Here is a 26,066-nt window from a genome sequence, read left to right on the forward strand (position 1 = left end):
CCTATCTGACCTAGGCCTCCCAGAGAATTTTGTTTATATCATCTTGATGCACTTGTCAGTGATACTGCACGTAATTATCTGTGTTTGTGTTATCCCCTATTATCCCCTTTAGACTGGAGTCTCCATAAAGACAGGAACAGTGTCTTCACTAAATCTGGTCTCCCTCAGCACCTAGAACAGTGCTCCATACACACAGCAGGTCTGTCAAGTTAATAAAGGGTATAAAGGAATGAAACACCAGCTGCAGACAGAATCAATCCTAGCTAACTGTACAGCTGAATCATTTAACTTGTTCTTCATGTTCGGTATCACCAGGTCTTAAGTTTGACAGACTCCACATCTCAGCTCAACAGGGCAGCAGAAGGGTAGAATCCCCCAGAGGCACAGAGGACAGAATCTACCAGGGGAACCAGGGAAGGAGGGCAAGGAAAAAACCCAGATACACTAAGAGTATACTCCCTCAGTTAGAGCTAAAGCACTGAAATGGAGGAGAAAAGGGTAGAAGAAGGGATGATGAAAGGTAGAAGGAGAGAGGGGAAGTCAATAAGGCAAAGGCAGGAAAAGTCAAGGTCAGAAATAAAGAACACTCCAGGCCTTGGCTGGGACAACCACTGACTAAGGGTATGAGAGAGGGCTAACGGAGAAGGCGGAGGACAAAAGGCAAACCAAAAGAAACTGAGAGAGAGAGAGACGAAGAACCTAAAATAGAAGCAGAGGGGGGTGGTGAGGGATGGAGGGGGACGGAGCTGAGATGTTAAAGGGAGCGACAGGAAGGCTGCAGGGGACAGTGGCCTTCAGAAGAGGTTTGCAGATCAGAGACGTGCCCAGTGTGGTGTAGCAGAGGAAGCAGAGGCCTTCTGGTCAGGAGAGCTGGATTATAGTCCTGGCCCTGCCACTAATGCACCGTGTGACCTAGGGCAAAGCACTTCCAACACAGAGCCCAAAGAGAGGAAACAGGAAAGCTCTGACCAGCTCATGCAGCCCGATAATTCCTGAAGCATGTGCACTGAGTTCTCCCTAGGGACAGGAGGCCAGGCTGCCTTGCCAGATCCCAGCAGCCCCCACACCGGAAGTTAAAATGATGCCAAACATTTGGCAAGAGAATTTCAGGCCCAGGCCAAGATGCTCTGGCTAAACCTGGGACCTGGGCCACCTCCTCCCCCTGACCAAGAACTCTGCCCTCCCCTTCCCTCCTTTCATGCCCTCTAGTCCTGTCTTCAGAAGCTCCAGCTGTTAGTCCTTAGGCTGAAAAGGGAAGCTTCCCTGCCCTTGGTCCTTAATATCAAGTACTCACTCTGCAGGCTGGGGAGGTTGGCATCCTCGGGCTTGGTTTTCAGCAGATGAGGCAGCCGAGTGTAGCGATACCCAAATCCGCAGCCCTAAAAAAGAAATACCAGGTGAGGGTAGATCAGGTTGGGTCTTCCTTTCTTCTCATCCAGGACTCAGACCTTGCCTGCCCACCAACACTACTTTCTTCCTACCTCTTCTCTTCAACTGGTTTCCACACCATTGGACTTCTAAATCTTTAAGCCAACTCATGTCACTCAGCTCCTGCATTGTGGCAATATCTCTAGACCTCTGGGTCTTTTACCAATATGACTCCTCTACTCCTGCAGACCCCAAATCTTACCTCCTTCTCTGATGCCCCTGACCCAGTTCCCCTCTCTTTGCACTCAGATACCTTATCCCTTTCCCTTCTCCCCATACTCTGTCCCCCCTGCCACTTGCTTCACTTACTCTGCCCAGCTTGGTGCTGATGGGCACAGAGAGACATTTTCAAATGTCAAATTGACTCAATTTAGAAAACACTGACTGAGAACACATTCGAAGAGCCAGACTTTTCCTGAGGGCAGCATGACCTACATTTCCAAGTATAAACCCTACACTCAGTGGCAAATCCAAACAACTAGCCACAGGCAGGAGTGGCACCTCCCCCATCCTCTGCACCCAGCAAGGAGCTCTGCACCAGGGCAATCGCAAGAGGGGCCACCGAGCTGTTACCCGCCACAACCGCACAAGGATCCAATTCGTCTGAGCCCAGGGACGCTGCTCATAAGGAGCAAGGAGGTTCTTCATCATCGTGATCCGTCTGTCAATGGGAGAGGGAACATGTTAGTAACTTCTAGATAGTTCCCTAGGTTTCTAGAAGAACATGAAGGTCTAAGGACAGTGCCACATCTTTCAAGAACCCAGGGTGAGGTAGGGGGGGCTAGGTGGTGCAGTGAATAGAGCACCGGCCCTGGAGTCAGGAAGACCTGAGTTCAAATCCAGCCTCAGACACTTAACACTTAATAGCCATGTGACCTTGGGCAAGTCACTTAATCCCAATTGCTCTGCCCTCCCCCCTCCAAAAAGCAAAAAAAAAAAAGAATCTAGGGTGAGGTGATGTCTTTGTTACATGGGAGGGTTCAATGGAGTGGGAGAAAGGAATACATCACAAAAATAGCTGTGGACTAAGAAACAAAGGATACTGATGCAACTTTAAAAATAAAAAGACAAAAGGGACATGGGAGGTAATGAAGGAAACTATCCTGGTTTGTCAGGACCTTAGCATCTAAATTGGGCTGAGAACACAGGTGAACAGGAGGAGCCTAGAGAAGCAGCTCCTTCTTGTCCTAACACAAGGAAGGGAGGACACCAGAATGTCAAGTCACAAGTGGAACTGGGCAGAGTGGTGGTGGTGGGGCTGTTTCAGTCATGTCTGACTCCACAATCCCATTTAGGGTTTTCTTGGCAAAGATACTGGAGTGGTTTGCCATTTCCTTCTCCAGTTCATTTTATAGATGAGGAACTAAGGTAAACAGGGTTAAGTGACTTGTCCAGGGTCACACAACTAATACGTGTCTGAGGTCACATTTGAATGCAGGTCTTCCTGACTCCAAGCCCGGCTTCATCTACTGCACCAGCAACTAAAGGAATAAAGCTCAACTTCCTTGCCTTGTTGCTATATAGAGGCAAGGCAGGAATACCTCACATCATCTCGAGCCACAGAGCTCATTCCCACCCTCCCCCCATATCCCTCCAGCAGCAGTAAGCTTTTCTTTTTCCCCTTTTGTCCCCACTTGTCCCCACCAACTCCCCGCTTTCCCACCCACAAGTTTTATTCCTACCACTGCTAGCACAGGGTCCCAAACAATTGGGAGCAAGGCTCCAGAACTCACTGTTCCTCAGGTATCCTCTCCACAGCACGCAATGAGTGGGGATAACAGACATAGCTGGCCAGCGCTTGCATCAGTGAATCTCGGATGTCTGAGTGGTGACAGAAATGTCTGAGGACCCAGAAAGGGAGATGGGGACTGGAAAGGGTCATCATCGAACAAGTGGCTCAAGGCCTCTTTGAAGGCAAAAAGGCCAAGGATGGGTTTTCTCAACGTCACTAGGCTAGGAGACAAAAAGCTACTCCTCTGGTTTACTAGGCCAAACCCCATTCATTCAAGAGCATGGTGCTTTTGTGGGTTAAGAGTTAAACCTGGGGATCCCAAATTGTAGGTCCTTTTCTGGGAAAATGAACAGCCACAGTCCGAGTCCTAGACACTAAGTACAGGGTTCATCAGGCAGGCCATTCTATAGGATGGGACGGATTAGGAGGCCAGTCCTTCCTACACGCTTGACTCCCTCTGTCTGAGAGTCCAGAGTCAGACAGCACAAACAGCAACCACACCCTGAGCCTGCTTCAGCCACCTGACATTTGACAGAGCTTGGTTATATTTCCTGGGACAAGGCAAGAGGGAGATCTGGCTATGTGCTCCCCTGTTCAAAGACCTTCAAAGCCTCCTATTGCTTTTAACATAAAATACAAACCCCTCACCCTGACATGATTCTGGCTTCCATCTACTTCTTTAGCCTTATTTCACATTACTCTTCTTTATCTAGTCTAGGTTCTGGCTAAAGCAAGTTATTCCTCAAACCTGAAATACCACAATCTACCTACAGGCATTTTCATTAGCTTTCCTCTCTGCTGGGAATATGGGTTGCAACTTTCTAAGGGAACCATCCCTGACCATTCAACCACCCCTCCTCCTCCCACCTCTAGTCATTCATCCCCTTTCCCACTTGAAATTAAGTTATCCCTGTGCATGTTGTACCCATCATGAAAGCTCCTTAAGGAAAGACACTGTTTTGTTTTGTTTGTCTTCATATTCTTAGTACCTTGCATATAGTAGGCACTTAATAAATGCTTGTCAAATTGAATTGAAAGATTAAAATAAGTAGGAAATCAAGCCTTCAAGAGTTGCTAGTTTTCCTGGCTCTTGCTAAGTTCAGGATCCTTCGAGCAAATATCCTCACTTGGCCCACACCCAGTATAGTGCTCTAAGAAGTGAGAAAACCACCTCACCTGTGCCCACAATTCTTGTGTCTGCAAAGTGTTTGGCTAGAATCGCAGCAAGGCGGGTCAGTGTCTCCTCGTAACCTGTGGAGGGAAAATGTCTCAGGATTCAGCCCCAGGACCCTGGAGATTTTGTGCTTGTGGTGAGAATCTAGCTCTAGATCAAGACAAAGTGGCTCCAAAGAGGCTTTCACTTACTATGAAGGGGAAACAAAGTCTTCCCCTTCCACAGCTAGAATCTTCAAACGCCTCTGCAGAGAGAAACGCATCATCTCCTATGTACTTCTCTGACTCTTTTTGCTCTATAGGAAAGATTTCTTCCCTCTCTGGGCCACACCTCCAGAGCCCCTAGCTATGGTCTGGCTAATTAACAGACTCCTCACCTTCTCTTCCATGTATGTGCCCAATACACAAGGGGCTTAGGGAACCCTAGGAATTTTAACACAGAGAAAAGGAAAACCCCAAGTAGTTATAACCAAGCAAAAGATACCTGATACAGATGAACACAGAAACATCCAATAGGACCCTCCTAAAGCATCATCACTATTAAAGCTAAGACTAAGAGTCCAGACAAACAGAATACTCATACAGACCGGGGAGTAGGGGTCCTACTCCTACAAGCATGTGCCTGTCAGGGCTTTTCACATTTAATGCCAGTGTGATAGGCCCTTCCTTTGCTCAAGGCCATTTGTTACAAAAAAGGAGGAAGCAAAAGGTAGCTGGGTCCTTGAGTCAAAGACAGGCAAAGCTCTGTACAGAACATCAGGGAAATTTATGTATTTGCCACTGGATCATCTCTTCTATTCCAGAGTCTCTATAGAGAGAGAAAATCCAATGACAGACCTAACCAGCTGCATTTAAAAAAAAAAAAAGGATCATTTTAGCATTGGTTGTCATTCAAAGGATCTGGTAACGCCTAGGAATTTTTTCTTTAATTGCAACATATTTCCCTCCCCCCTCAACCTCAGCACTGGGTTAAGCCAAAGGAATAGGAAGGGAACCATAGGCCAAGAGTAGCAGCATGATGAAGCCCTGCCCACATCTAAGAGCACATCCTATTGACTTTCCTTGTGTGCTAGGCACTTCTACCCCAGGGTTTAGCAACATTCCCACATCAGGCTTAGGTGCATTCCTATCCCTATCGAGTGAAGGGCTCAATAGGGAAAGAGTATTGGATTTGGAGTAAGAACGTTAGGGTTTGAATATAGTGGTAATCAAGTAAGCAGTCTGTCTGTGTGACCTTGGGTAAGTCCTACCTCTGTAGGCCTGTTTCTGCATTTGTAAAATGATGGGGTCAGACCAGATGATGGCTGAGACCTTTTTCAGTTCTAAATCATGTGATTCTTGGACCAAAGGGAAGAATATTTCTCTTCTGGACCAGACAATGATTGGAAAATAGACCTGAAAAACCTGGGAAGACTTGTATGAACCCATGCTGAATGAAGTGAACAGAATCAAGAGAACAATCTATACAATAATAACATTGTAAAAACAAACAACTTTGCAAGGCTTAAGAACTCTAATCAATGTGATGACCAACCACAACTGAAGAGGGACCAGTGAGGTGATAGCAGCCTCAGGGTAGAGAATGAGACTTAGGTCTTTTGGACAAGGCCAGTGCAGGAATTTGTTTTGCTTAACAATGCATATCTGTTACCAAAAAATTCCTTTTTCTGTTGGGGGGAGGTAGGAAGGAGGGAAAATACTTTTTTGCTCATTAAAAAAATTCAATGGGGGCGGCTAGGTGGTGCAGTGAGTAAAGCACTGGCCCCGGAGTCAGGAGGACCTGAGTTCGGTTCCGGCCTCAGATGCTTAACACCCACACAAAAACACTAGCCGTGTAACCTTGGGCAAGTTACTTAACCCCAACTGCCCTCCAAAAAGGCAAAAAAAAAAAGTTCAACAAAGGAAAAAAAAGAAAACATCTGCATGTGTATTATGTGTGCCAGTGTCTGAGCTCTGAAAGACCCCAGGGATCATCCAATCCAACTTTCTCATTTTATGGTGGACACTGAGACTTAGTCACTAAAATCCAGGTCTCCTAAATCCTACTGAGTCTGGAGTTCTTTCTATTATATAAGTCATCTCTGCCCTTTGATGGGACAGATAAGAACCAGATGTGCTTTCTCTTCAAAGTTTGGAAATGGTGTTTGGGCCTTTATGCTGGTCAAACTCTCAAACATATGAAAACGGACCTGCCTTCCCAAAAGATTATGGCACATTTCAGGACAAAGAAACAACGTGAGGTGTGGGTAAGAAGAAAGGGGAAGAGAATGGATGGGCAGACAGTGGATATGGGGCAAAGCTGCTTTTCTGTGGTGCTCTCTTCCTTTGATTTTCAAGAAGACCTACTCTCTTAGATGTCCTCTGAGGCCAAGACCTAACCTCAAGAAATTCAGGGATTTCCCCCATACAAGATAAAAGACTACAGCAGCAGCAGGCTGAACCAAGCCAGTATTCTCTGACTACATGCATGCACACACTTCTAGCTCTTCAAAGAACCCTGTACACCAATGACTAGGGCTTGAAGAAGGAACCTAAGGGACTAGATCAGTGTTGTCTGCCTTTTCCAAGGAGGACCAAGGCCCCAGGCAGGTGTAACTCACACAAGAGGCAAGAAATATCATTACACAAAATATTTCCATGTCCTTTACATATGCCTACAGACAATGCAGCCTGGCTCAGGTTCAATAAATCAGGTTCAAAGATAATTAATTATCACCAATCTGAAGATAATCTTTTGAATGTTTCTCTCTAGACCTTCTCATTTCCAATCACACCAGCCCATCTCCCCCAACCCAGAAATGGTTAGAAGCCCCAACAAAGATTAAGATGGGGCAGAGTGTGGCAATCCCTGCATGGAACCAGGGGAGAACACCAGTTTCACCCAATGGTGGGATCCCTGAAAGGACAGATTAGAGGGGCTGAGAGCAATGAGAGGAAAACTACCCAGAAATCGAACCTAAATAGGCCAAGTAGGGGAAAGTCATGTAAAAGTGGCTTGTGCCAAGGCAGTATGAATGCCAGGAGAATGAGACAAGCAGACTACTGGGGGCAATCACAGGACTATCTCAGGTTCTGTCACAAGCAGCTAGTGCGTCCTGCCCTTCCATGATGCTGTGACCCCTCTGATTTGAGATGGGTAAGTAAAGGGATCTGGTTACAATTCTCAACATGTAGCTTCCCTTCCCCCTAAGGATTTCTTGGAGAATCAAAAATTTTATACAAGCTCTCTGTCTCCCTTTGAAGTCTCAATGCTGCCAGGCCACCGGTGCCCTCTCCCTTTCTCCTCAAATCTGGGCATGGGCCACCATATCTCCCTATCCAAGCAGCCTTGACAAGGATGTCCTAGGCTGTGGTCTTCCAGGGATAACTGCTCTTCTCTTTTTAAGAGGCTCAGTGACCTTGGAGAAGCAAGCCTAAAATGCCTACCTGTGTAAAACCTGACACCCTCTGAAAGTGAGTCTGTACCAACACGTTTCAAGATCTCAGCTGAGAAACCTGTGTCCACAGATTGTTTATAATCCAAACTAACAGCTCTCCACCCTGCCCCCAAACAAGCACAACTTTAATCACTGCTAAAGTCATAAATCAGCTGTCCCCCTCTTTCATGCTTTCCCATCCCCCTGGATATTTTCCAATGTGTTATATCATTCCAATCTGTATTTATGTCCTTACTTCTGTCTCCCAAATGGGACCCAAAGCCAGCCTTTGCTGGGTTACATCTTGCTGACTTGTTTTGTAAGGAGAAACATTCCCCTCCCCACTAAGCCAGCTATAAATCAAACTGCCAGTGTACCCTCAAGGAATAGGGCCCAGTTGCTTTCCAATGCATCCCATACCTTTCCTTTCTACTCAGTCCTTGACCTTCTCAACTCTAGGAGACTGCTGACCTATAACCACATCCCAGCATGGAAGAGGCAACACGGTGAGCAGTGACAATTGACCTCAGCCTCCCCTCTGGGAGGTTACAGAAGCACAATGACCTGGAGTCTTTTCAAACTGTTATCTGACAACCCCAGTGCTCTAGGTTGGGGAAACAGAACCAATCTTGGTGACTCTCCAACAGGAGGCTCAGGAGCTAACACACTCCTGTCCTGGGAAGGGTCTTGTCCCCACTTCCGAATTTCTATTATCCCCAAGGCTTCAGCCTCACTGGCTACTCTCAGGAAACTGGAAATGTGAAGGAATATTGTTTGGAATCAGCCCTGCTGCTGCAGATGTTAGTTTGGTTGCAAGAGGCCTTCCCTAGGGAAAGGCCCAGTTTGCATTCTGCTCATTTGCCTGCCACTGGGAGGGTTTGAGAGCTTTGTTCCTGTGCATACTCCATCTCCTACCTAAGACTGAGAGCTCACAAGGGCAGAGCAGTGTCCTCCTGGAGCAGGCATTTCCAAGAGACAGAGGCTGTGCCTCCCTTGTTAGATGGGAGCCTCTACAGGGTGGAACTGTGTTCTATTTTACTGAGTACTAAACAGAAGAACAGGCAAATGGCTATGGGAAGAGATTTTTCCCAACCTCTAGTGAAGGATCTCCCTTCTCCTATGCCAAACCTAGGCTTCACTCACCTGGCAGCTCCTCCATGCTATTGACAGGGCTGAAGTAATTTTTAAGGGCGCTGTAGCTGTTCATGGCGACACTTAGGTAGAACTCCGGCATAAAAGCAAAGAGGGAGCCCGTGCGGTCCCCATGCTCTATGGTGCGGGTACAAACCCGGAGAAGCCAGTAAATGTCTTGCATCTTCTCCTGAGAGGACGAAAGAAGAAAAGAGAGAAGTACCGATGGACCCAGGCCCATCATGTCCCAAAGGCCAATGCCTAACAGAGTTGCTTCTGAGCACTGAGACAGGGAGAGGGGGCACGTGGCCCCTTGAGCTTGTTGTAGTCTGAATATCCAGAGATTCAGTGAGAAAACCTAACACCCCAAGACACTAGCTTGAAGAAAGGGGATACCTGGGTTTTCGCCTTTCCTCAAATGCCACATAGGAACCATGGGAGGATGACTATAGGGTTGGAATAATATCTATACCCAAGCAACAAAGAGGTTTCCAAACTTTGCCTACTCCAAAAATACCCAAAAAGCTGCTAAGGATATCTCTTCTTTGTAATATTTAATCAGCATCTAACAACCCACAGAGACCAGATACTCTGAGCTTTTCAGGACAAAACTGGTTTAAGTGGGGTGAGGTGGAAAAGAAGAGTGGAGAAGGATGACAAGAACAGCTCAGCACTTGGCTGAAAGATAATAACAAGAATAATAGTAAAAACTGAGATTATTACAGTGACTTAAGTTTTCCAAAGTGCTTTACATATGCGATCTTCCCATGACCCTGTGAAGTAAGAAAGGGCACAGAGTTTAGGGTCCAACGACCTGGGCAGTGAAGTGGCACAATGGATAGCACACTGGACTTGAAGTCAGGAATACATGACTTCAAATCCTGCCTCAGATACTTACTAGATGGGTAACTGGACAAGTTCCTTAACCTCTGCGTTTCCTTATCTGCAAAATGGGGACAATAACAGCACTTCCTCAAAGGTTATGGTGAGGATCAAACGAGATAATATTTGTAAAGCACTTAGCACAGTTTCTGGCACACAGCAGGCAATATATAAGTACTAGCTGTTGTTAACTATTACTTGAATCCTGGTCCTGCTACTTATTACTTATGTGACCTTGGGTAAGTCTCTTGGGATCCCAGCTTCCTCTTCTATAAAAACAGGGAATTAGACAAAATGGCCTCTAAGGTTCCTTCCAGGTCCAAAGCCTGATTCTGTGGTTGCTATTTTTAGTAGGATCACCTTTCTTGAGCTCTACAAAGCTCTACCTTCTCCAACGCACAGTGTCGTCCTATAGGTTAGTTGGGTAAGAACCACAGTCTCAGGTGACAAAAGTGGGGCAGAAAGAAGTCTCTTGCCTTACTAAGCCACAAGATATCAGATCAGTATTCAAGAAATCTAAGGCATCAGTGGTTTGAGGGAATAAAATGACCACCCTGATCCAAATTAAGCCCCAATCAGATGGCCCTCACCTTGGAGTAGATGGTGACATTGATCCAGGCAAGACGGCGACTCAGATGATTCAGCTTCTCAGAGAAAACCTTCTGACTTTTCATCAGTTCTTCCTGAATGTCTCTCCTCTGTTGATGTTCCCAGGACAGAAGATTCAATAAAGGCATCCCTTCTCCCTAACCCTGGACCACACCCACAGTTGCCTTCTCTGAGACCCTACAATATATCTAAGATTGACACTTACCTACAACCCCGTGTAGCTTAATGAGTAAACAAGCTCCCTGTCGTCCATCCTCCCTTCCCAACCTTCAGCTATCAATGGCAGCCTCATCCCAGAGAAACAAGACTAACAAAAGATGGCACAAAGAACAGTCCGGGCTTTCGTGAAGGCTCTAGGTGCCATACCACCAGCACAGAGCACCAAAAGGACCAAAATCTAAGTCCTTCTCTGCCAGCAATTTGCAGGGAGCTTGCTTTTGGCTCAATATGAAAATGATTTACACACAAGTAGATACTTAATAAATTTTGCCGAATTGAACATCAGAACTTTCCCAATGTGGAATGGGCTGTTTTAGTCAGTCAATAAACATTTATTAAGCACCTACTATGTGCCAGGCACTAAACAAACTGCTGGGGATACAAAGAAGAATTGAAGACAATTCCTGCTCTTGAAGAGTTTATAATCTGATGGGAGAGAAGATACATAAACAACTATGCACAAACAAGTTATGTGTAGGATAAACAGGAAGATCACTGACAGAGGGAATGAACTAGAATTAAGAGAGATTGGGAAAGTCTTTCTCTAGAAGGTGGAATTTTAACTGGGACTGAAAGAAGTCAGAGAGGCCAGAAGGTGATTCTAAGTAAGGTGAGCATTCCTGGTGTGGGGAAGAGCCAGAAAAGTGCTCTGAGTCAGGAGATGGGAGGAAGAACCAGGGATCAAAGACTACAAAATGGGGGGGGGGGGAGATGGGGCAAAGTATAAGAAGACTAGAAAGGTGTGTGTTCGGGTTGGGGCGGGAGGGGGGCGCCATTAATGAAGGGCTTTGAACATCAAACAAGTTTTTATATTTGGTTCTGAAGGTAACAGGGAACCACTGGAGTTTATTGACTGAGGGGGCAGAGAGCTCAGGCAGGGGCTGGATAGCCATTTGTCAGGATATTCTCTACGGGGTACATCTGAGGGGTTCTCTGGGGTTCAGGTACATCTGAGGTCCCTTCCAGTTCTGAGATTCTGTCAATCTATGAAGTGCTAAACAGCTGTACTGGCCCAGCCATACAGAGAACCTTCAACTAAGAGAGCTCAGGAGGCACCAAACCACCCCTGCTCAAATAAAAGAGCAGAAATAAAAGGGAGGTAGTTTAATGTGGTCAGGAGGAAAAAGGCAACTGGTAGCCTCCCTTTTGTAAGCCCAGGGCTCTATAGGTACTTGGTATTTGTTGACTGAATCAGTGACAGTTTTTAATCCCATGGGACTCTACCTGAATACAGCTTTTCCAGAGGAAGGGAAATGAAGGCCAGGCTATCCTAAAGAAAAGCCAGCTACCCCACAGCATATCTATATACTGAGGTGGGGGGGGGGGGGGGCAGAGTGACAGAGAAATTTCGATCCTTTGTGTTTGGAACTCTGATGACTCAGCAAGTGATGGGCACTTTCCTTTCAAATTCATAATTGATGCTCTCATCATAAACAGCAGAGCAGCAGCCAGCTCTCCCAAGTACTGCTAGTATATGAGTTCCCAGACCCACACATTAGCACTTAACAGGACTGAGAGGACTTCCCTAACAAGGTGGGGGCAGGGGCTAATACAGCATCTCGATGCTCAGAAGCCCTGATGGCAGCAGCAGCCTGGGCCCAACAGCTAATGAGCTAATCTAGCCCAGGCACAGGCCCAGGGAAAATGCCAAACACCAGAAGTCCAGCAAGATTAAAGGCACAGTCTAATAATAAAGAATAAGCAAGTGTTATTTTTCTAAAGCAGGTAAGGAATATGAAGCAGATCCTGAAGGAAAAGAAGAAAACAGAGGCACATATCTGAGAACTCTTTGGGCTCTATATCTGGCAGGGGAGAAAGGAATGGGGGCAGTTTTCTAGGAACAGAACATGATGCAAAGATATGCCCTCAGGATGGGAAATTAGCACTGTTCTTATAGTCTCTCACTCTGGATGGGGCTGCAATGTTGAGTCAGAATGAAGCCAAAGGGACCTCTTGGACCCAAAGGGATTGGCCTTCACTGACACTATTCACTATCCCAGCTCTAAGGCTCGAAAGACACTGTTCTTACCCACTTTGGACATCGGCTGAGCTTCTCCTCTGTGTCTTTCAAGGCCATGGCATACTCATTCACATCATCAGAAACACCCACCATCTAGGATCAAACCAGCACAGGGAAACAACTCCTCTATTTGCTTTCCCCAGGTAAGCCTACTAGCCCTGGTCATATTAAGTCCAGAACCACTTACTGAATGAACAAACCCTGCCCATCCCTGCCCTTTAACCCTCCCCTTATAGGTTCAAGGAAGAACATGCCATAATTAGTTATAATCAGAGGGAAGGGAAGAATCAAAGAAAAATTCCTGAAACTAGGCTTGCCACACTGCATGTATACACAGATGGCTCTAGGACCAACCCAAAGAGAAGGAAATAGATTTAAATTTTAAGGGGCCTCAGCAAAGTTGATCTTCTGTCCTCCCTCAAAACCCACTACTCACATAGTCCTATCTCACCCCACCCACCAGGGCAACTCTAGACAAGGAAATCATCTTCTCTTAAAGCTCCTTCCACCCCTCAATCTGGTTCACTCTGTTTCCCAAATAAGCTACTACAAGAACATGCAGATCTTCCCAGGACACCCATGAATGACCAACTCTGCAGGGCCAAAACTCTGGTTTCCAGGTGTGGGAGAGGGATTTCTAGCTCAGCCCCACCTGAGCCAGAAGAAACTGCTAGGACTAGGGAGTTTTCTGTTGTCAAGTAGCCACTTCCCATAAAGCTCTGCCAGGGAGCCCAGGTCTGAACTCTGCTGGGTCAGAAGAAATCAATCCCCTGCTCACCTTGCCCAGCTGCTGGTGAACACTCAAGTTGTACATCATGATGACCCCATCCAGGATCTCTAGTAGGGAGTTCTCCGTAAGGGGTTGGTCTGGCTCCTCTGGGGGCCTCCCCAACAACAGGCCTTCATTCCCATTGCTCCCTTCAACTGCACAGTGAAGAGAGGCTTAGGAAAAAATCAATCTCCCTCGCCCCTTCCCAAAGCAATGGATGAAGAGGGCTTCCCACTAGCCATCAGTTATCTACTTTCAATGGTTGCCTTAGGCCAACACTTAGTGCCCCAATTACACAAGGAGAACAGGGCACCAAACAGAAACTTACTATGGTGAAACTGAGAACAAGCTGGGGATCCTTAAGTCAGGTGGTTTGGGGCAACAGGCAGGGCCACACAAAGAATACAGCTTAAATGGCCAAGCCCACTATAATATGACTAGGCCTGGATGTCTAGGGTGAGGAGAACCATCTGAATGAAGTCTAATGCTCTCCTGCCTGCCTTAAGAACAATGACTCACAGCCCTTCACACCTCCAAAATAAAATTAAATTCAAGTGGTGTAAATGTAACATCTTATACTTGATTTAATAAAATAGGCCTTGAAAAGCAATAGGAGTCAACTGTATAATTTGTGAGACAAATAAACTAATGCAAGCTTAGGATGCATTGAGACAGGATCCAGACCAAAGGACTTAACAGTCCTGCTACACTCTGCTCTGATCAGAACACAACTGGGCACCATGTTTTGGATGAACACAACTGGGCACCATGTTTTGGATAGGCTAGAGTACATCCACAAGCCTGCCATGGAGGGAACACCTGAAGGAGCTGGGGATGCTTAGCCTGGGAAAGACAAGACTGAGTTTCTAGGGGGTGGGGAAAAGTGACATATAATCACAATTTGAAAGGCTGTGATATAGAAGAACGAATAAGGGGCAGCTAGGTGGCACAGTGAATAGAGCATCGGCCCTGGAGTCAGGAGGACCTGGGTTCAAATCCTACCTCCGACACTTAACACTTACTAGCTGTGTGACCTTGGGCAAGTCACTTAACCCCAATTACCCTGCCTTCCCCCTCCAAAAAAAGAATTATTAGAATCTAATTATTATTAGATTTAGTCTAATTGTCCGCAGAGGGTAAAATTAGAATAATGAGTTGTAACTGCAGAGAGGCAAACTGCAGTGCAATATAGGGAAAAACTTCTTCCCAATGAAAACTGTCCCCAGTTCAGAGCAATGAGTTCCCTGTCACTGGACACCTTCTGAGGAAGATGGATGAGCACCTGTCAGAGATGCTACAGAGGGGAGATCCTTGTTCACAGGGTTTGGAATATAGAATTTCTGAGGCCTCTTCCAATGTGGAAGTTCTGTGATGCCCTGTTGGAGCCCTGGAGGGTCCTAGAAGGAGCAGCTGGGAAAGCCCACGGCATAAGTACTCTCACAAGGTCAGATCTGGGCAGAAGCAGTGGAGAGAGCTATTTTTAAAGCATCAATTTCCTCATTTCATCTCCTCACTCCTGAAGGTGCTCTTCCCAAACCCACATGCTGCCATTAGTGGTCACCTAAACCCAGGGCAGGGCTGGGTCAGGGTCTGAGGGGACAGAATATCTTCCTGAGGTCTGCCTGGGCACTGATCCAGGCCCTTGAGGATGAGTCTCTTGACGACCCCCAGTCCCTTCTGGAGTCCTTGGCTCCTTACCCTGACAGAATACAAATATCAGAGGAAGCAGCATCACTTCTATGATTCCAGAGTCAACCAACAGGGCAGATAGCTGCTACAGAGGCATGAGAGGAAGAAAGGCCCAGAAAACTACTGACCACCCTTATCACCTCATAAGAGATAAGGAAGTCCAACTGGCAGGCTGCCAAGGCTACATTCCCTGTGATCTGGGCAATAGAACGCTTCATTCCAGAGGAAGAAGTCAGGTCTTAGTGAGAGCCATCAGGGTCCTTGGAGCCTGGCTTTGTCAAGTCCCAAATTCCCTTCGGGCAGTGATTTGTTACCCTGGGTATAGGGGCATCCCCCTCATTAATATCCTGTGCTTATGCCAGTCTTATCCACTTCTCATCTTTGTCCTCTCTGGCCCTTCCTCCACACAGCTTGCAAAAGAATCTTTCTAATGTATAAGTTCAACTATGTCACTCCCTTACTCAAAAATCTTCTGTGGGTCCCTACTGACTATAGGACAAAAAAGAAATAAATCCTTGAGTCTGGCATATAAGGCCCTCTGCTTCCAACCAACCTTTGTGGCCTCATTTCACTCTACTGTCCTTCAAGAATTCTCCATTTCAGAAAACCAGACCACTCACTAATTCCCCAAACTTGCCATGCCACTTTCTATCTCTGTAGCTTTCATTGAGGCTGCTGCCTGAATGTGATCAGAACAAACCACCTCCTAACCTCCATCTACTGAAATCCTATTCTCCCTTCAAAGCTCAACTCAAGTGCCACATCCTCACTGAGTGAAAGTAACCCTTCACTCTTGAAATTTCCTTCCAGTTCTTTCTCTGTCTCTGCTTTGCTCCAGCATGCTCTACCTTATATTAGACTTATTCCTGTAGAAGAGCACCAATAAAGTGCAAGCTCATTTAGAGCATGGACTGTCTCGTTTTTCAATTGTGTTATCCCCAGGGCTAAGTGCTTGGTAGTCCCTTAAAAGATGTTTGCTGGCTCCTGTTGATTTGAACTGCCACAGAACCCCCTAAGCCCCATTACATACTATCCTCCTCTGTTCTCTGCTCCACGTTCAGTGTTCGGATTTTCACTTTTTCCATGGTGCCCAGGGGCCTCCGAGGGTTCATGAGGCTCACGGCTGCTGTGCTGAGGAAGCGGTTGGCCCGACTCAGTGTTGGGGAGCTGAGCCAACTAGGCCTGGCCAGGGCCCCCCCAATAGCTAGAGCAGCCACAGGGCGCTGAGAAAGAAGAGAGATAAATCACACTAAGAAACTCCCCAGTGTTCCCTCCACCTCCCCCCAAATCCCCTAAAACTAGGCAGAGCTTGGCTAAGACTCTCGAGTTAGTGAGGTAGCTGTGGGGTGCTTAGGGCTAGAAAGAGCCTTTGACTAGAAGATATGTTCTTTTCCAGCTCTGCACTTACTAGGAGGTGAAACCTCGAACAAATTACCTCTCAGAGCCTTATTTTCCTTTTTTGTAATGAAGGCAAGGACTATGTGAACTTTATATTACCTCTAGCATTGAGCACAGTGCTTTGTACACAGCAAGGATTTAATGAGTGCTTGTTAAATGAATAAATGAATGACCTGACCTACATATCTATAACAGGGAAATTAAGAACATAAAATAAGATAATGGCTATAGATGGTGTTTAGATATAAGGTAGCACTATTAATCCCTGGGAAATAAATGGGAGAGAGTGAAGGTAGGACCACTATCCCAAAAGAAGAGAGCAATTTTAATTCTGTTTTCATGTAAGTCTTCAAGGAACACCATAGGCCTGAGCCTAGGGAAGAGGAGAAAGTCAGAAAGGATGCTTTGCACCCCAAAGCAGGGGTGGGGAGTGATGTTATCTCAGTGAGAGCTGCTCTGCATCTAGACCCCCCCTTCTCTGGGAGTCTAATCTGGCTGGCCTGGGAGAAGTCTTCCCAGAGATGACCTAAGTCACCTAGAGTAGAAGAATACTTAGGGGTAAACCCAGAGGGATCTGAGAGGTCCAAAGAGGGCAAGAAAAAGTACTTAAGGACAGGTCACCTGTGCAGTTGATGTAGCTGACTCGTCATCCTCATCAAGGTCATCCATGGTGATGGCCTGCAGCTCTGAGGGGTCGATCAAGATGTTTGCTTTCGATGCCAGGTCATCTGAGAGAAAGGGCATTGGGGGGGGTGGGGTTCTCAGGCTTTGGGATGGTGGGAAACAAAGCCCGACACTCTTTGGTCCTGCAGTACACAGAGCTCTGAGAGAGCTGTCCAAAGTGCCCAGAGAGCAGGGCAGCCAACCCAGGGTGAGCTCTGCAACTGAGCCACATTCAGGTTACTAAGTTTCTTCCAGTGTCCAGCAGTCAAGAAAAAGGGCCACATTTAAAAGAAAGCACTGTTGTCTGTGCCTCTGTAATGTCCTTATCTTGTATTATTAGCAATGTGTTATAGCTCCAGCCATCCATGTGTGTGTATTATCCCCAGTAGATCATAATTTTCACCCAAGCAAGGAGAGTCTTATCTAAACTCCACCTACCTCTCCCAGCTGAGCAATTCAATTCAAAGCATTTATAAAGTACTTCCTGTATGCCTGGCATTCGTCTAGGCACTGGAGGGGGGGGGGAGGGAGGAAGTATAATAAACACAAAATAAAAAATAGTCTCTACATTCTGAGGGATGGAGTAGGGACAAGGAGGACAACAATATTTGCACAAATAAGTAAATATATGAAAAGATTTAGTGCCTCCGGGACATGGCAGAAAGAGCAAAGGACTGGGCATAAAGAGAGCTTGGAGCTGGCCTGGAAGCCTACCATTACCCAGCTGTGGGACCTAAAACTTTTGTGCCTCCATTTTGCCCAAGGTCCCTGGCCCGTGAGAGCCCAAGGGCAGGGAGGGAGCTTACTGGCCCAGTCATCCTCAGAGGCCGAGGCACTGACCACTGAATCTATGCCTATTTATTGAACTGGACTGCTCTGCCTGCCTGCCTCCTGAGGCTGTTGAGAAGACCTAATGAGATAACAGATGTTCGAGGGCTTAAAAAAAGAATTAAAAGCCTGTACAAATGTATAGTATCATTGACACCATGAAACCTCAATCAGGAAACACATTCCACTCCCTATCTATAGACTAAATGAGATTCTCTGGCTCCCTCTGCTGAAAAGGGGCCTGTATAACATGGACCAAGTGTGAAAAGTGGTCTGGGAACTGACCAAGATGGGAATGTAGGAGCCTGGGGAAAACCAAGGGCCATGAAGATAGCACAACCACATGCAGTTTTCAGAGATATAGAGGTCCAGATCTGGATTTTGTCCTCTCAGCCTTTCCTTAGTAAGGCCTGAATGTGAGACCTGACCTAAAAAGCCAGGAAGGCTCCCTCCTTACAAATTATCTCTTTTTTTCTGGATCTGTAGCACTGGGGTCCTAGTGAAGAAGGCTATCCTCCTATAAGTTAAACTCAACCAACTTACCACGTATGGTCACAGGTCCCTCCAGATTTAAGACTTTGTCTCCTTCCACTACCTTTCCTCAGCATGCTCAAGACCAAAATTACAAAACTGAAAGACACCTCAGAGGTCATCTAATCCAATGACTATCTGAAAAGGAATCTCTTCTATACAGTTTGAATAAAAGTGTTCATAGACATGCTGCCTTGAAGACCTACAATAATGGGAAGTTCACTACTTCACAAAGGAGTCCATTCCACTTCTGGACTCTCTTTATTAGGGAATTTCTCCTTAGTAATCAGGTTCTCCCTAAATCTCCTCCAGGTTAAACATCTTCCTCTTCTTTAACCAATCCTCCCATGGCACTGACCACTCTATTCTGGACACACACTAGTTTGTCAATATCCTTTGTCAATGTGGGACCCTCATCGGAACACAATACTCCAGACCAGGGCCTATCACCATCTAGACTTTAGACATCGTTTCTCTTAACACAGTCTCAGATAGCATAGTTCCTTTAGTGGCCATCTTTACACCACTGACACATGTCAAGATTATAGCCACTAAACCCCTGGATCCCTTTCACTGAATTGTTGTCAAATCAGGCAACCCCTACTTGGAACTTGTACAGGTGGGGATTTTAACCCAAGTGCAGAACTTTCAATTTATTACCATGAAATTTCATATTCTTCTATTCAAAGCATTATGCTGACCTGCTGAAATTTTGGGGGGTTTTCACTCAAGCATGTAACACTGGTTATCCTTCCCAGTTTAATGACTTTGGTGCATAATTTCTGTTCTGGAAAGGTCTAAGAAGTCATGGAGATCAGATGAAATGTCCAGGCCACCATCTTGTTGCTTATATGACCCATAAGTCCCTTCCCAATTTAAGGTCACTCACAAAATTTAATAATTATGCTTGTTCAGCCTTCATCCATGTGAATAGAATAACAAATGTCATAGCCTTGGGTTACTCCACTGGAGACCTTCTCCTTTGTTGCCATGGATTCCTTCATCACTTCTCTTTGGGGTGATCCACCAAAATCTACCTAAAAACCATGCTCTTTTCTACATGCCTCCAGCTTGTTCACAAACATGACAGACTATGCCTGAATTTCAGTGATGCATTTGACAATGTCCAAAGGATTCTCCTGATCTACTAAGTAATACTGTCAAAAACAGGAAATAAGCTTGGTCTGGCATGACCAGGTCTTGATGAATCCATCCTGGCTCTGAGGGATAACCAATAATTCCTGGGGGCCCTGCCTGCTCAGATATGCCCTGTCAGGACTCATGGAAACATACCTTTGAGGGTTTTCTTAAGATGAGACAGAAGGCCCCCAAGTCGCTGCAGGTCAAAGTAATCCACCTTCCCATTATAGAAGAGTTGTGGGGGGACGTAGGCTTCTGCAGAGGGAATGAGAGAGAGAGAGCATCTTGTCAAGAGAGAATCTGAATATCCTTCCTTGGGTCCAACAGGGAGAGATTCTGAAAGTCATCCTGATATCTGGGTTTCTACCTTCACACAAGGGAAAAGAATCCCAGGGCTCTGACTCCAGGAGTGACCCCTCGGGTCTTTGTTGGTTTCATCACTAGGGGAGGCAGTACAGAACAGTGGAAAGAGTGCTAGGTCTAGTATCAGGAGACCTGGCCCAAATGCGTGTTGTGCCAGTACGACCTGTGCGCCTCTCAGCAAGTCACTGAGACTCTCTATGCCTCTGCTTCTTCATCAGTAAAATGGAATAGGTGACTTCTTGGGTCCCTTTGAGCTCTAAAACTGCGATCCTTCTTGTCACAGGATGGGGAATAGAGGAGGCTAGGCACTGTGCTAGGGTCTGGAAATATATAAATATAAACTATGTGACAATCTGTATTCTCAAATGTCTTATGTCCTAATGGGAGACTACATATGTATACAGACATATATGTATGTGTGTATGTATACATGTGTGTATAAAAATATACACGTACACACAAGCACATATCATCGGTGTCCCAAAAGCCTTTGTGCCGTTTAAAGCTATTAAAGCCAAAAATTGCACTGTCTTAACAAAATAAACACAAAGAAACACAAACTAATTAAATACCAGTTACATTAGAGAGCTAAGGCACTAGAGGTTGGGGGCACCACCCAGGAAGGGTTTCATGTAGAAGGTGGCACTTGAGCTCCGTCTTGAAAGAAGGTGAAGATTCTATGGGCTTGAAGAACAGCTACCACAAAAGCATGGGGATGAGAGGTAGAGAGTTGGGTTTGAGGAACAGAGAGAAGGACAGTTTGGATGGATTGAAGAATGTGGGAGGGAAAGTAATGTCCACTGAAGCTGAAAAGGTAAGTTGGAGCCAATTTATGAAGGGCTTTAAAAGTTAAACAGAGGGGTTTAAATTTTATCCTAGAAGCAACAGGGAGTCACCAGAGTTAACTGAGTGACATGGTAAGATCCAAGGTAAGATGCTTTGCTAAGTGCATAAAGAATGGACTAAAATGGGAAGAGACCTGAGGCAGAAAGAACAGAACAATGAAGGGGTCACTGCAATACTCCAGAAGAGAGGTGACAGTGGCTATATGAGCAGAGGGAAGGAGTTTGATACAAGAGATGTTATGGAAGGAGAAAAGAGGAGATGTGGCAAATGACTAGATATGCGGGATGAGGAAGAGTGAGAAGCTGATGATAACACCAAGGTTATAAGCCTGGGTGACTGAAAAAATGTTGGTACTTTTGATAGAAACAGGGAAGTTTGCAAAAGGGATAAGTTTTGGGGGAAAAGAGTTTTAAATTTCTCTGTCCTCATTCTCCTTGACCTCTGCAGCCTTTGAAACTATTAGTCATGTTCTCTTCCTGGATAGTCTCTTCTCTCTAGGTTTTCAGGTTTCAGGCTCTCTCCTGGTTCTCCTCCTACCTTGCTGACCCCTCCCTTCTCTGTCTCCTTTGCTGGATCCTCCAGATCACACCCCCTAACCATAGGTAGATCTCAAGGTTCTGTCCTGGGCCCTCTTCTCTTCTCCCTCTACACAACTTCACTTGGTATTCTTTCATATCCCACAGATTTAATGACTAACTCTACACTGATGATTCTCAAATTTACCTTTCCTGCCTACCCCAGTCTCTCTGCTGACCTGCAATCTTGCATCTCCAACTACATTGCAGAACTCCTGAACTATATATCCAGTGGACATCTTAAACTCATTATCTGATACTGACACACACACACACACACACACACACACACACACACACACACCTCTATTACTGTAGAGGGTACCACCATCTTCTCAGTCCCTCAGGCTTGCAACCTAGGACTCTTGACTCCTCACTACCTCTCAGCCCCCATATCCAATCTGTTGCTAAGGCCTGTTGATTTAACCTCTGCAATATCTCCAAATATGCTCCCTTCTCTCCTCTGTTATTTAAACCATCCTGGGGCAGGCCCTCATCACCTCACACTTGGACTAATGCAATAGGCTGCTGGTAGGTCTTCCTGCCTCACATCTCTTCCCATTCCAGTTCATCTTTAGTCACTAAAGTGGCTGGTAAAAACATGTCACACATACCCCCCGTCCCCAATAAACTCCAGTGGCTTCCTATTGTCTCCAGGTGCAAATATAAAATGCTGTCTGGCATTCAAAGTCCTTTATAACCTTGACTCCTCCACCTTTCCAGTCTTCTTACACTTTCCTCTCCACCACATCCTCTTCAATCCAATAACACTGGCCTCCTGGCTGTTCCACAAACAAGACACTGCATTTCTTGGCTCTGGGTATTTTCTCTGGTTGTCTCTTATGCCTGGAATATTTTCCCTCCTCTGCTCCGACCACTGACCTCTCTGACTTCTTTTAAGTCATAATTAAAATTCCACCTTCTAAAGGACACCTTCCCTAACCCTTCTTAATGCTAGTACCTTCCCTCTGTTAATTATTTCCTATTTGTCCTGTATATATTTGTGCATTTTGTAAATTTTGCTGCCAAAGTCCTTCATTCTTAATTAAGTTCATATTTTTAATATTTTCCGTGTTATAAAAATGTTGTTATTAATGCCTTCTCCAGTTCCTGTCCAAGGGAGTCATTTCCATCAATAAAATACCTGGTTGCATATTATTTGAATGATAAGAATGAGAAGGGGAGGGCCAGGTCGAGATGTCTTCTACACAGTCAGTGACACTGAACTGGAGTTCAGGAGGAAGATGAAGGTTGGATAGAAAAGATAAGAATATCACAGATGTCCAACTCTAAGAGACCTCAGAGGTCATCTGAACAACCCCTCATTTTGTAGATGAGGAAACTAAGGTCAAGAAAGGGTAAACAATTTGGCTTAAGGAAGGAATAACATACACACTCAATTGGGTATCTTATCCTACAGGAAAGTAGGGGAGAAGGGGAAACGAGGGGGGATGATAGAAGGGAGGGCAGATTGGGGGGAGAGGGTAGTCAGAAGCAAACACTCTTGAAAAGGGACAGGGTCAAAGGAGAAAATAGAATAAATGTGGGATGGGATAGGATGGAGGGAAATATAGTTAGTCTTTCACATTATAACTACTATGGAAATGTTTTGCATAACTACATATGTATAAACTATATTGAATTGCTTGTCTTCCCAGTGGGAGTGGGTGAGGAGGGAAGAAGGGAGAGAATCTGGAACTCAAAGTTTTAAAAACAAATGCTAAGAAAAATTATTTTTACATGCAACTGGGAAATAAGATATACAGGCAAAGGGGTATAGAAATTCATCATGACCTACAAGAAAGTAAGGGAGGGAGATGGGGAGGAGAGATATAAGAGAGGGCAGATCGGGGGAAGGGGGAATCAGTATACTTGCCATCTTGAGGTGGGGGGTAGGGGAGAGATGGGGAGAAAATTTCTAACTCAAAATCTTGTGGAAATGAATGTTGGAAACTAAAAATAAATAAATATTTTTTTTAATGGGGAAAAAAAAGACAGGATAGAGAAGTTGCCTAAAGTCACAAAGGTAAAAAGGATTAGAGATAGGATTTGAACCCAGGTCCTTTGATTCTGGAGCCAGTGCTGTCTCCTTGATTATGAATCATCCACATAGACATAAATAACTTCATGGGAGCTGAGGAAGTCACCAAGAGAAAGAAAGGACAGAAAAAAGGGAAGAGGCCCAGAACAGAGCCTTTCGAAAAACCTAGAGTTAGAGGGCATGCTAATACCTGATGAGGTAGCAAAGGAGACTGAGACAGAGTGGTCAAAGGGACAGGAGTAGAAGCAGGAAATTAGCTTCCCCACAACCCAGAGAAGAGTGTTCAGGGAGAGAAGAAGGTGGCAGAGAGGTCAAGAATGAGCACTGATAAAAGACCATCAGGTCTGGCAATTAAAAATCATTGGTAACTTGAAGGAGAGCAGTTTCAGGTGAGTGATGAGGTCAGGAGGCAGACTGCAAAGGGCTGAAGAATATGTGAGAGGAAGAAAAATGGAGGCAATGAGTGCAGAGAGCTTTTTTGCTTTTTCAAGAAGTTTGGCTGAGAAAAGGAAAGGAGACATAGGGTTGTTGTTTTTTTTGAGGGGATGGTATAGTCTAGTCAAAATTTTTTAAGCATCAGGGAGATCTGGTCTTGTCTGAAGGCAGAAGAGAAGGAATCAACAGTTAGGGACAGAAAGGGAAGAAAGAGGGAGGTAGGAGGGAGCAAGACAGGGAAGGGGAAATGGAGGGATAGAGAGAGAAAGAGACAGAGGGAAAAAGACAGACAGACAGACATATGTTTGAGAGGGATATCTTATGGAGAAGATAGGAGAGGATGTGATTAAGGGTAAATGTAGAGGGCTTGCCCCTAACAAGGAGAAGAGTCCTCTCATAATCAGAGGCTTAATGAAAGGAGGATAATATGAGAGATTAAGGAGTTTTGCAAGAAAGAAGTGGGAAGAAGCTCTCAGTAAATAATGAGGAAGTTGAGAAAGAAGAAAGAGGAGGTATGGGAGAAGAGAGGGTTTGGAATAGTTTCTGTAGGGAGTAAGACAGGGAATTAATTGGGGGAGAATAAAAAGATTGCCTTGCTGCAGTAAGGGTCCCTCTAACCACAACCCCCCCCCCAACACACCACTGAAGTTATCTAACATTGATTCATAATCTATCCAGTCAGCAAGGTTGTGTGACTTCCTCCAGCTCCATTCAGGAGTATGTGAGAAGGAGTAGAAGGGAAGGATGGGGGGAGTAATCTGGAGTTAGAGTAATAAAAACCAAAAAAGGATATCTGAGTGTTTAGGGGCAGTTGGAGAATCCAACTAGAAGCAAAGTGGGACTAAGAAGAGCAGATTAGAGATATGAGTAAGGAGCAGGCATCCCAGGAGGGCTCTCAGGTCTCTCTTATTAGGCACAAATTTGATCATGGAAGAACTGGTATACCTCTGAAACCCACTTTATTTTTTCCATTGGTTTGCCAGCAACAAATCATCATAAAATCTCTAGTGAGAATCATGTTTTACAGAACCTCATTGCTAAAAGTTGCCTCAACGGCAACTAATTCAGCCTATACCTTTATAAGAATCTCCTCTACCTGTCCCCAATAACCTCGACCTGAAAACTTCTGTTGATAGGGAATTCACTACCTTATAAGTTCACTCCACTTTGGGATAGCTCTATAATTGCTAGGAAGAATTTCTTTATATTAACCTGAAATTTGCTTTTTTTGCAGCTTTTAGAAGAAAGGCAGCAGATAAGTTGCTGGAGAACTGTTTCCTAAGGCCTTAGAGAGACCAGGAAGAGCAGACCCCTTATGGAAGCTCCCTGTGATGGCAGTGAAAGTTCCTCTATTTCACTCAAGAAAAGGGGTGTTATTGTATTTCTTGAGAGGGCAGGGGGGTCCTATTGGAGGGAAGAGTAGCTAAATTCCTCTATATATGGAGGCCTTGCATGGCCACAACAGCAGCAAGCTCTGGGGAGGAGTGAGATTTTAGGAATAAGGACAATTAAGAGCAAGAGAACATTAAAAGCCAATGATCATTCACTACAATTTACAATACAATGGAATTTAAGTGAGCACAGGGTCCTGTAATGGAAGTAAGATGATTAAAAAGATATTGGAGAAAGTGTGAGGACAGAGCCTTTGATTGTGTGTTTTAAACAAACCCAGAGGCTGCAGCATGCTACAGTAGAAGGAGCATATGACCAGAAGACAGGAGAAGGGGGCTGGTATCAGCAGCTCTGCCATTCACTCTCTCTAGGACCTTACTTTACTCTCTCTGTACCAGTTTTCTGCTCTGTCAAATGAAGGGGGTGACCTGGAAGCTTTCTAAGGTCCCTTCCAGCTCTGACATTTAAGAGTCTACGAACATTTGCTGAATTCACAAATGAATTGACATATTGGAGGAAACTCTACTGAGGAACACGCATCCATTACCACAAAGGTGACACATGGCACCATCTCAGAGGGTGAGCAGGACTAGATGTATGGGCTTTAGTACAACAGAGCTGAGAGAGAGGTCACAGGTTCAGAGAACTGAGGCCTAGAAGGGACATTGGGGATCACATAGTCCAGAAGTTCCCAACCTGGGGTTTATGGACGTGTGTGTGTATATGTGTGTGTGTGTGTGTGTGTGTGTGTGTGTGTGTGTGTGTGTGTGTGTGTGTGTGTGTGTG

The 26,066-nt window shown here is 45.4% G+C and overlaps 1 protein-coding gene across 2 annotated transcripts in view; it reads right to left on the reverse strand.

Annotated features, from left to right (window-relative positions):
• RNF123 (ring finger protein 123) overlaps positions 1 to 26,066 on the reverse strand; it is a 116,201-nt gene that overhangs the window by 35,967 nt on the left and 54,168 nt on the right. For both annotated transcript variants that reach the window (XM_069095703.1, XM_069095704.1), the window contains exons 21-31: positions 19,782 to 19,883; positions 17,088 to 17,194; positions 16,099 to 16,291; positions 13,389 to 13,534; positions 12,620 to 12,703; positions 10,353 to 10,460; positions 8,893 to 9,070; positions 4,337 to 4,411; positions 3,162 to 3,249; positions 2,002 to 2,089; positions 1,295 to 1,379 (exon numbers count right to left, since the gene is read on the reverse strand). In XM_069095703.1, coding sequence (XP_068951804.1) covers positions 1,295 to 1,379; positions 2,002 to 2,089; positions 3,162 to 3,249; positions 4,337 to 4,411; positions 8,893 to 9,070; positions 10,353 to 10,460; positions 12,620 to 12,703; positions 13,389 to 13,534; positions 16,099 to 16,291; positions 17,088 to 17,194; positions 19,782 to 19,883 — 1,254 coding nt within the window. The remainder of the gene's footprint in view (positions 1 to 1,294; positions 1,380 to 2,001; positions 2,090 to 3,161; positions 3,250 to 4,336; positions 4,412 to 8,892; positions 9,071 to 10,352; positions 10,461 to 12,619; positions 12,704 to 13,388; positions 13,535 to 16,098; positions 16,292 to 17,087; positions 17,195 to 19,781; positions 19,884 to 26,066) is intronic.

This window comes from Petaurus breviceps, unplaced genomic scaffold (assembly GCF_028583685.1).
Source record: "Petaurus breviceps papuanus isolate PSGF00001 unplaced genomic scaffold, PetGlider_PUasm1.0 227, whole genome shotgun sequence".
Lineage (NCBI taxonomy): Eukaryota > Metazoa > Chordata > Mammalia > Diprotodontia > Petauridae > Petaurus > Petaurus breviceps.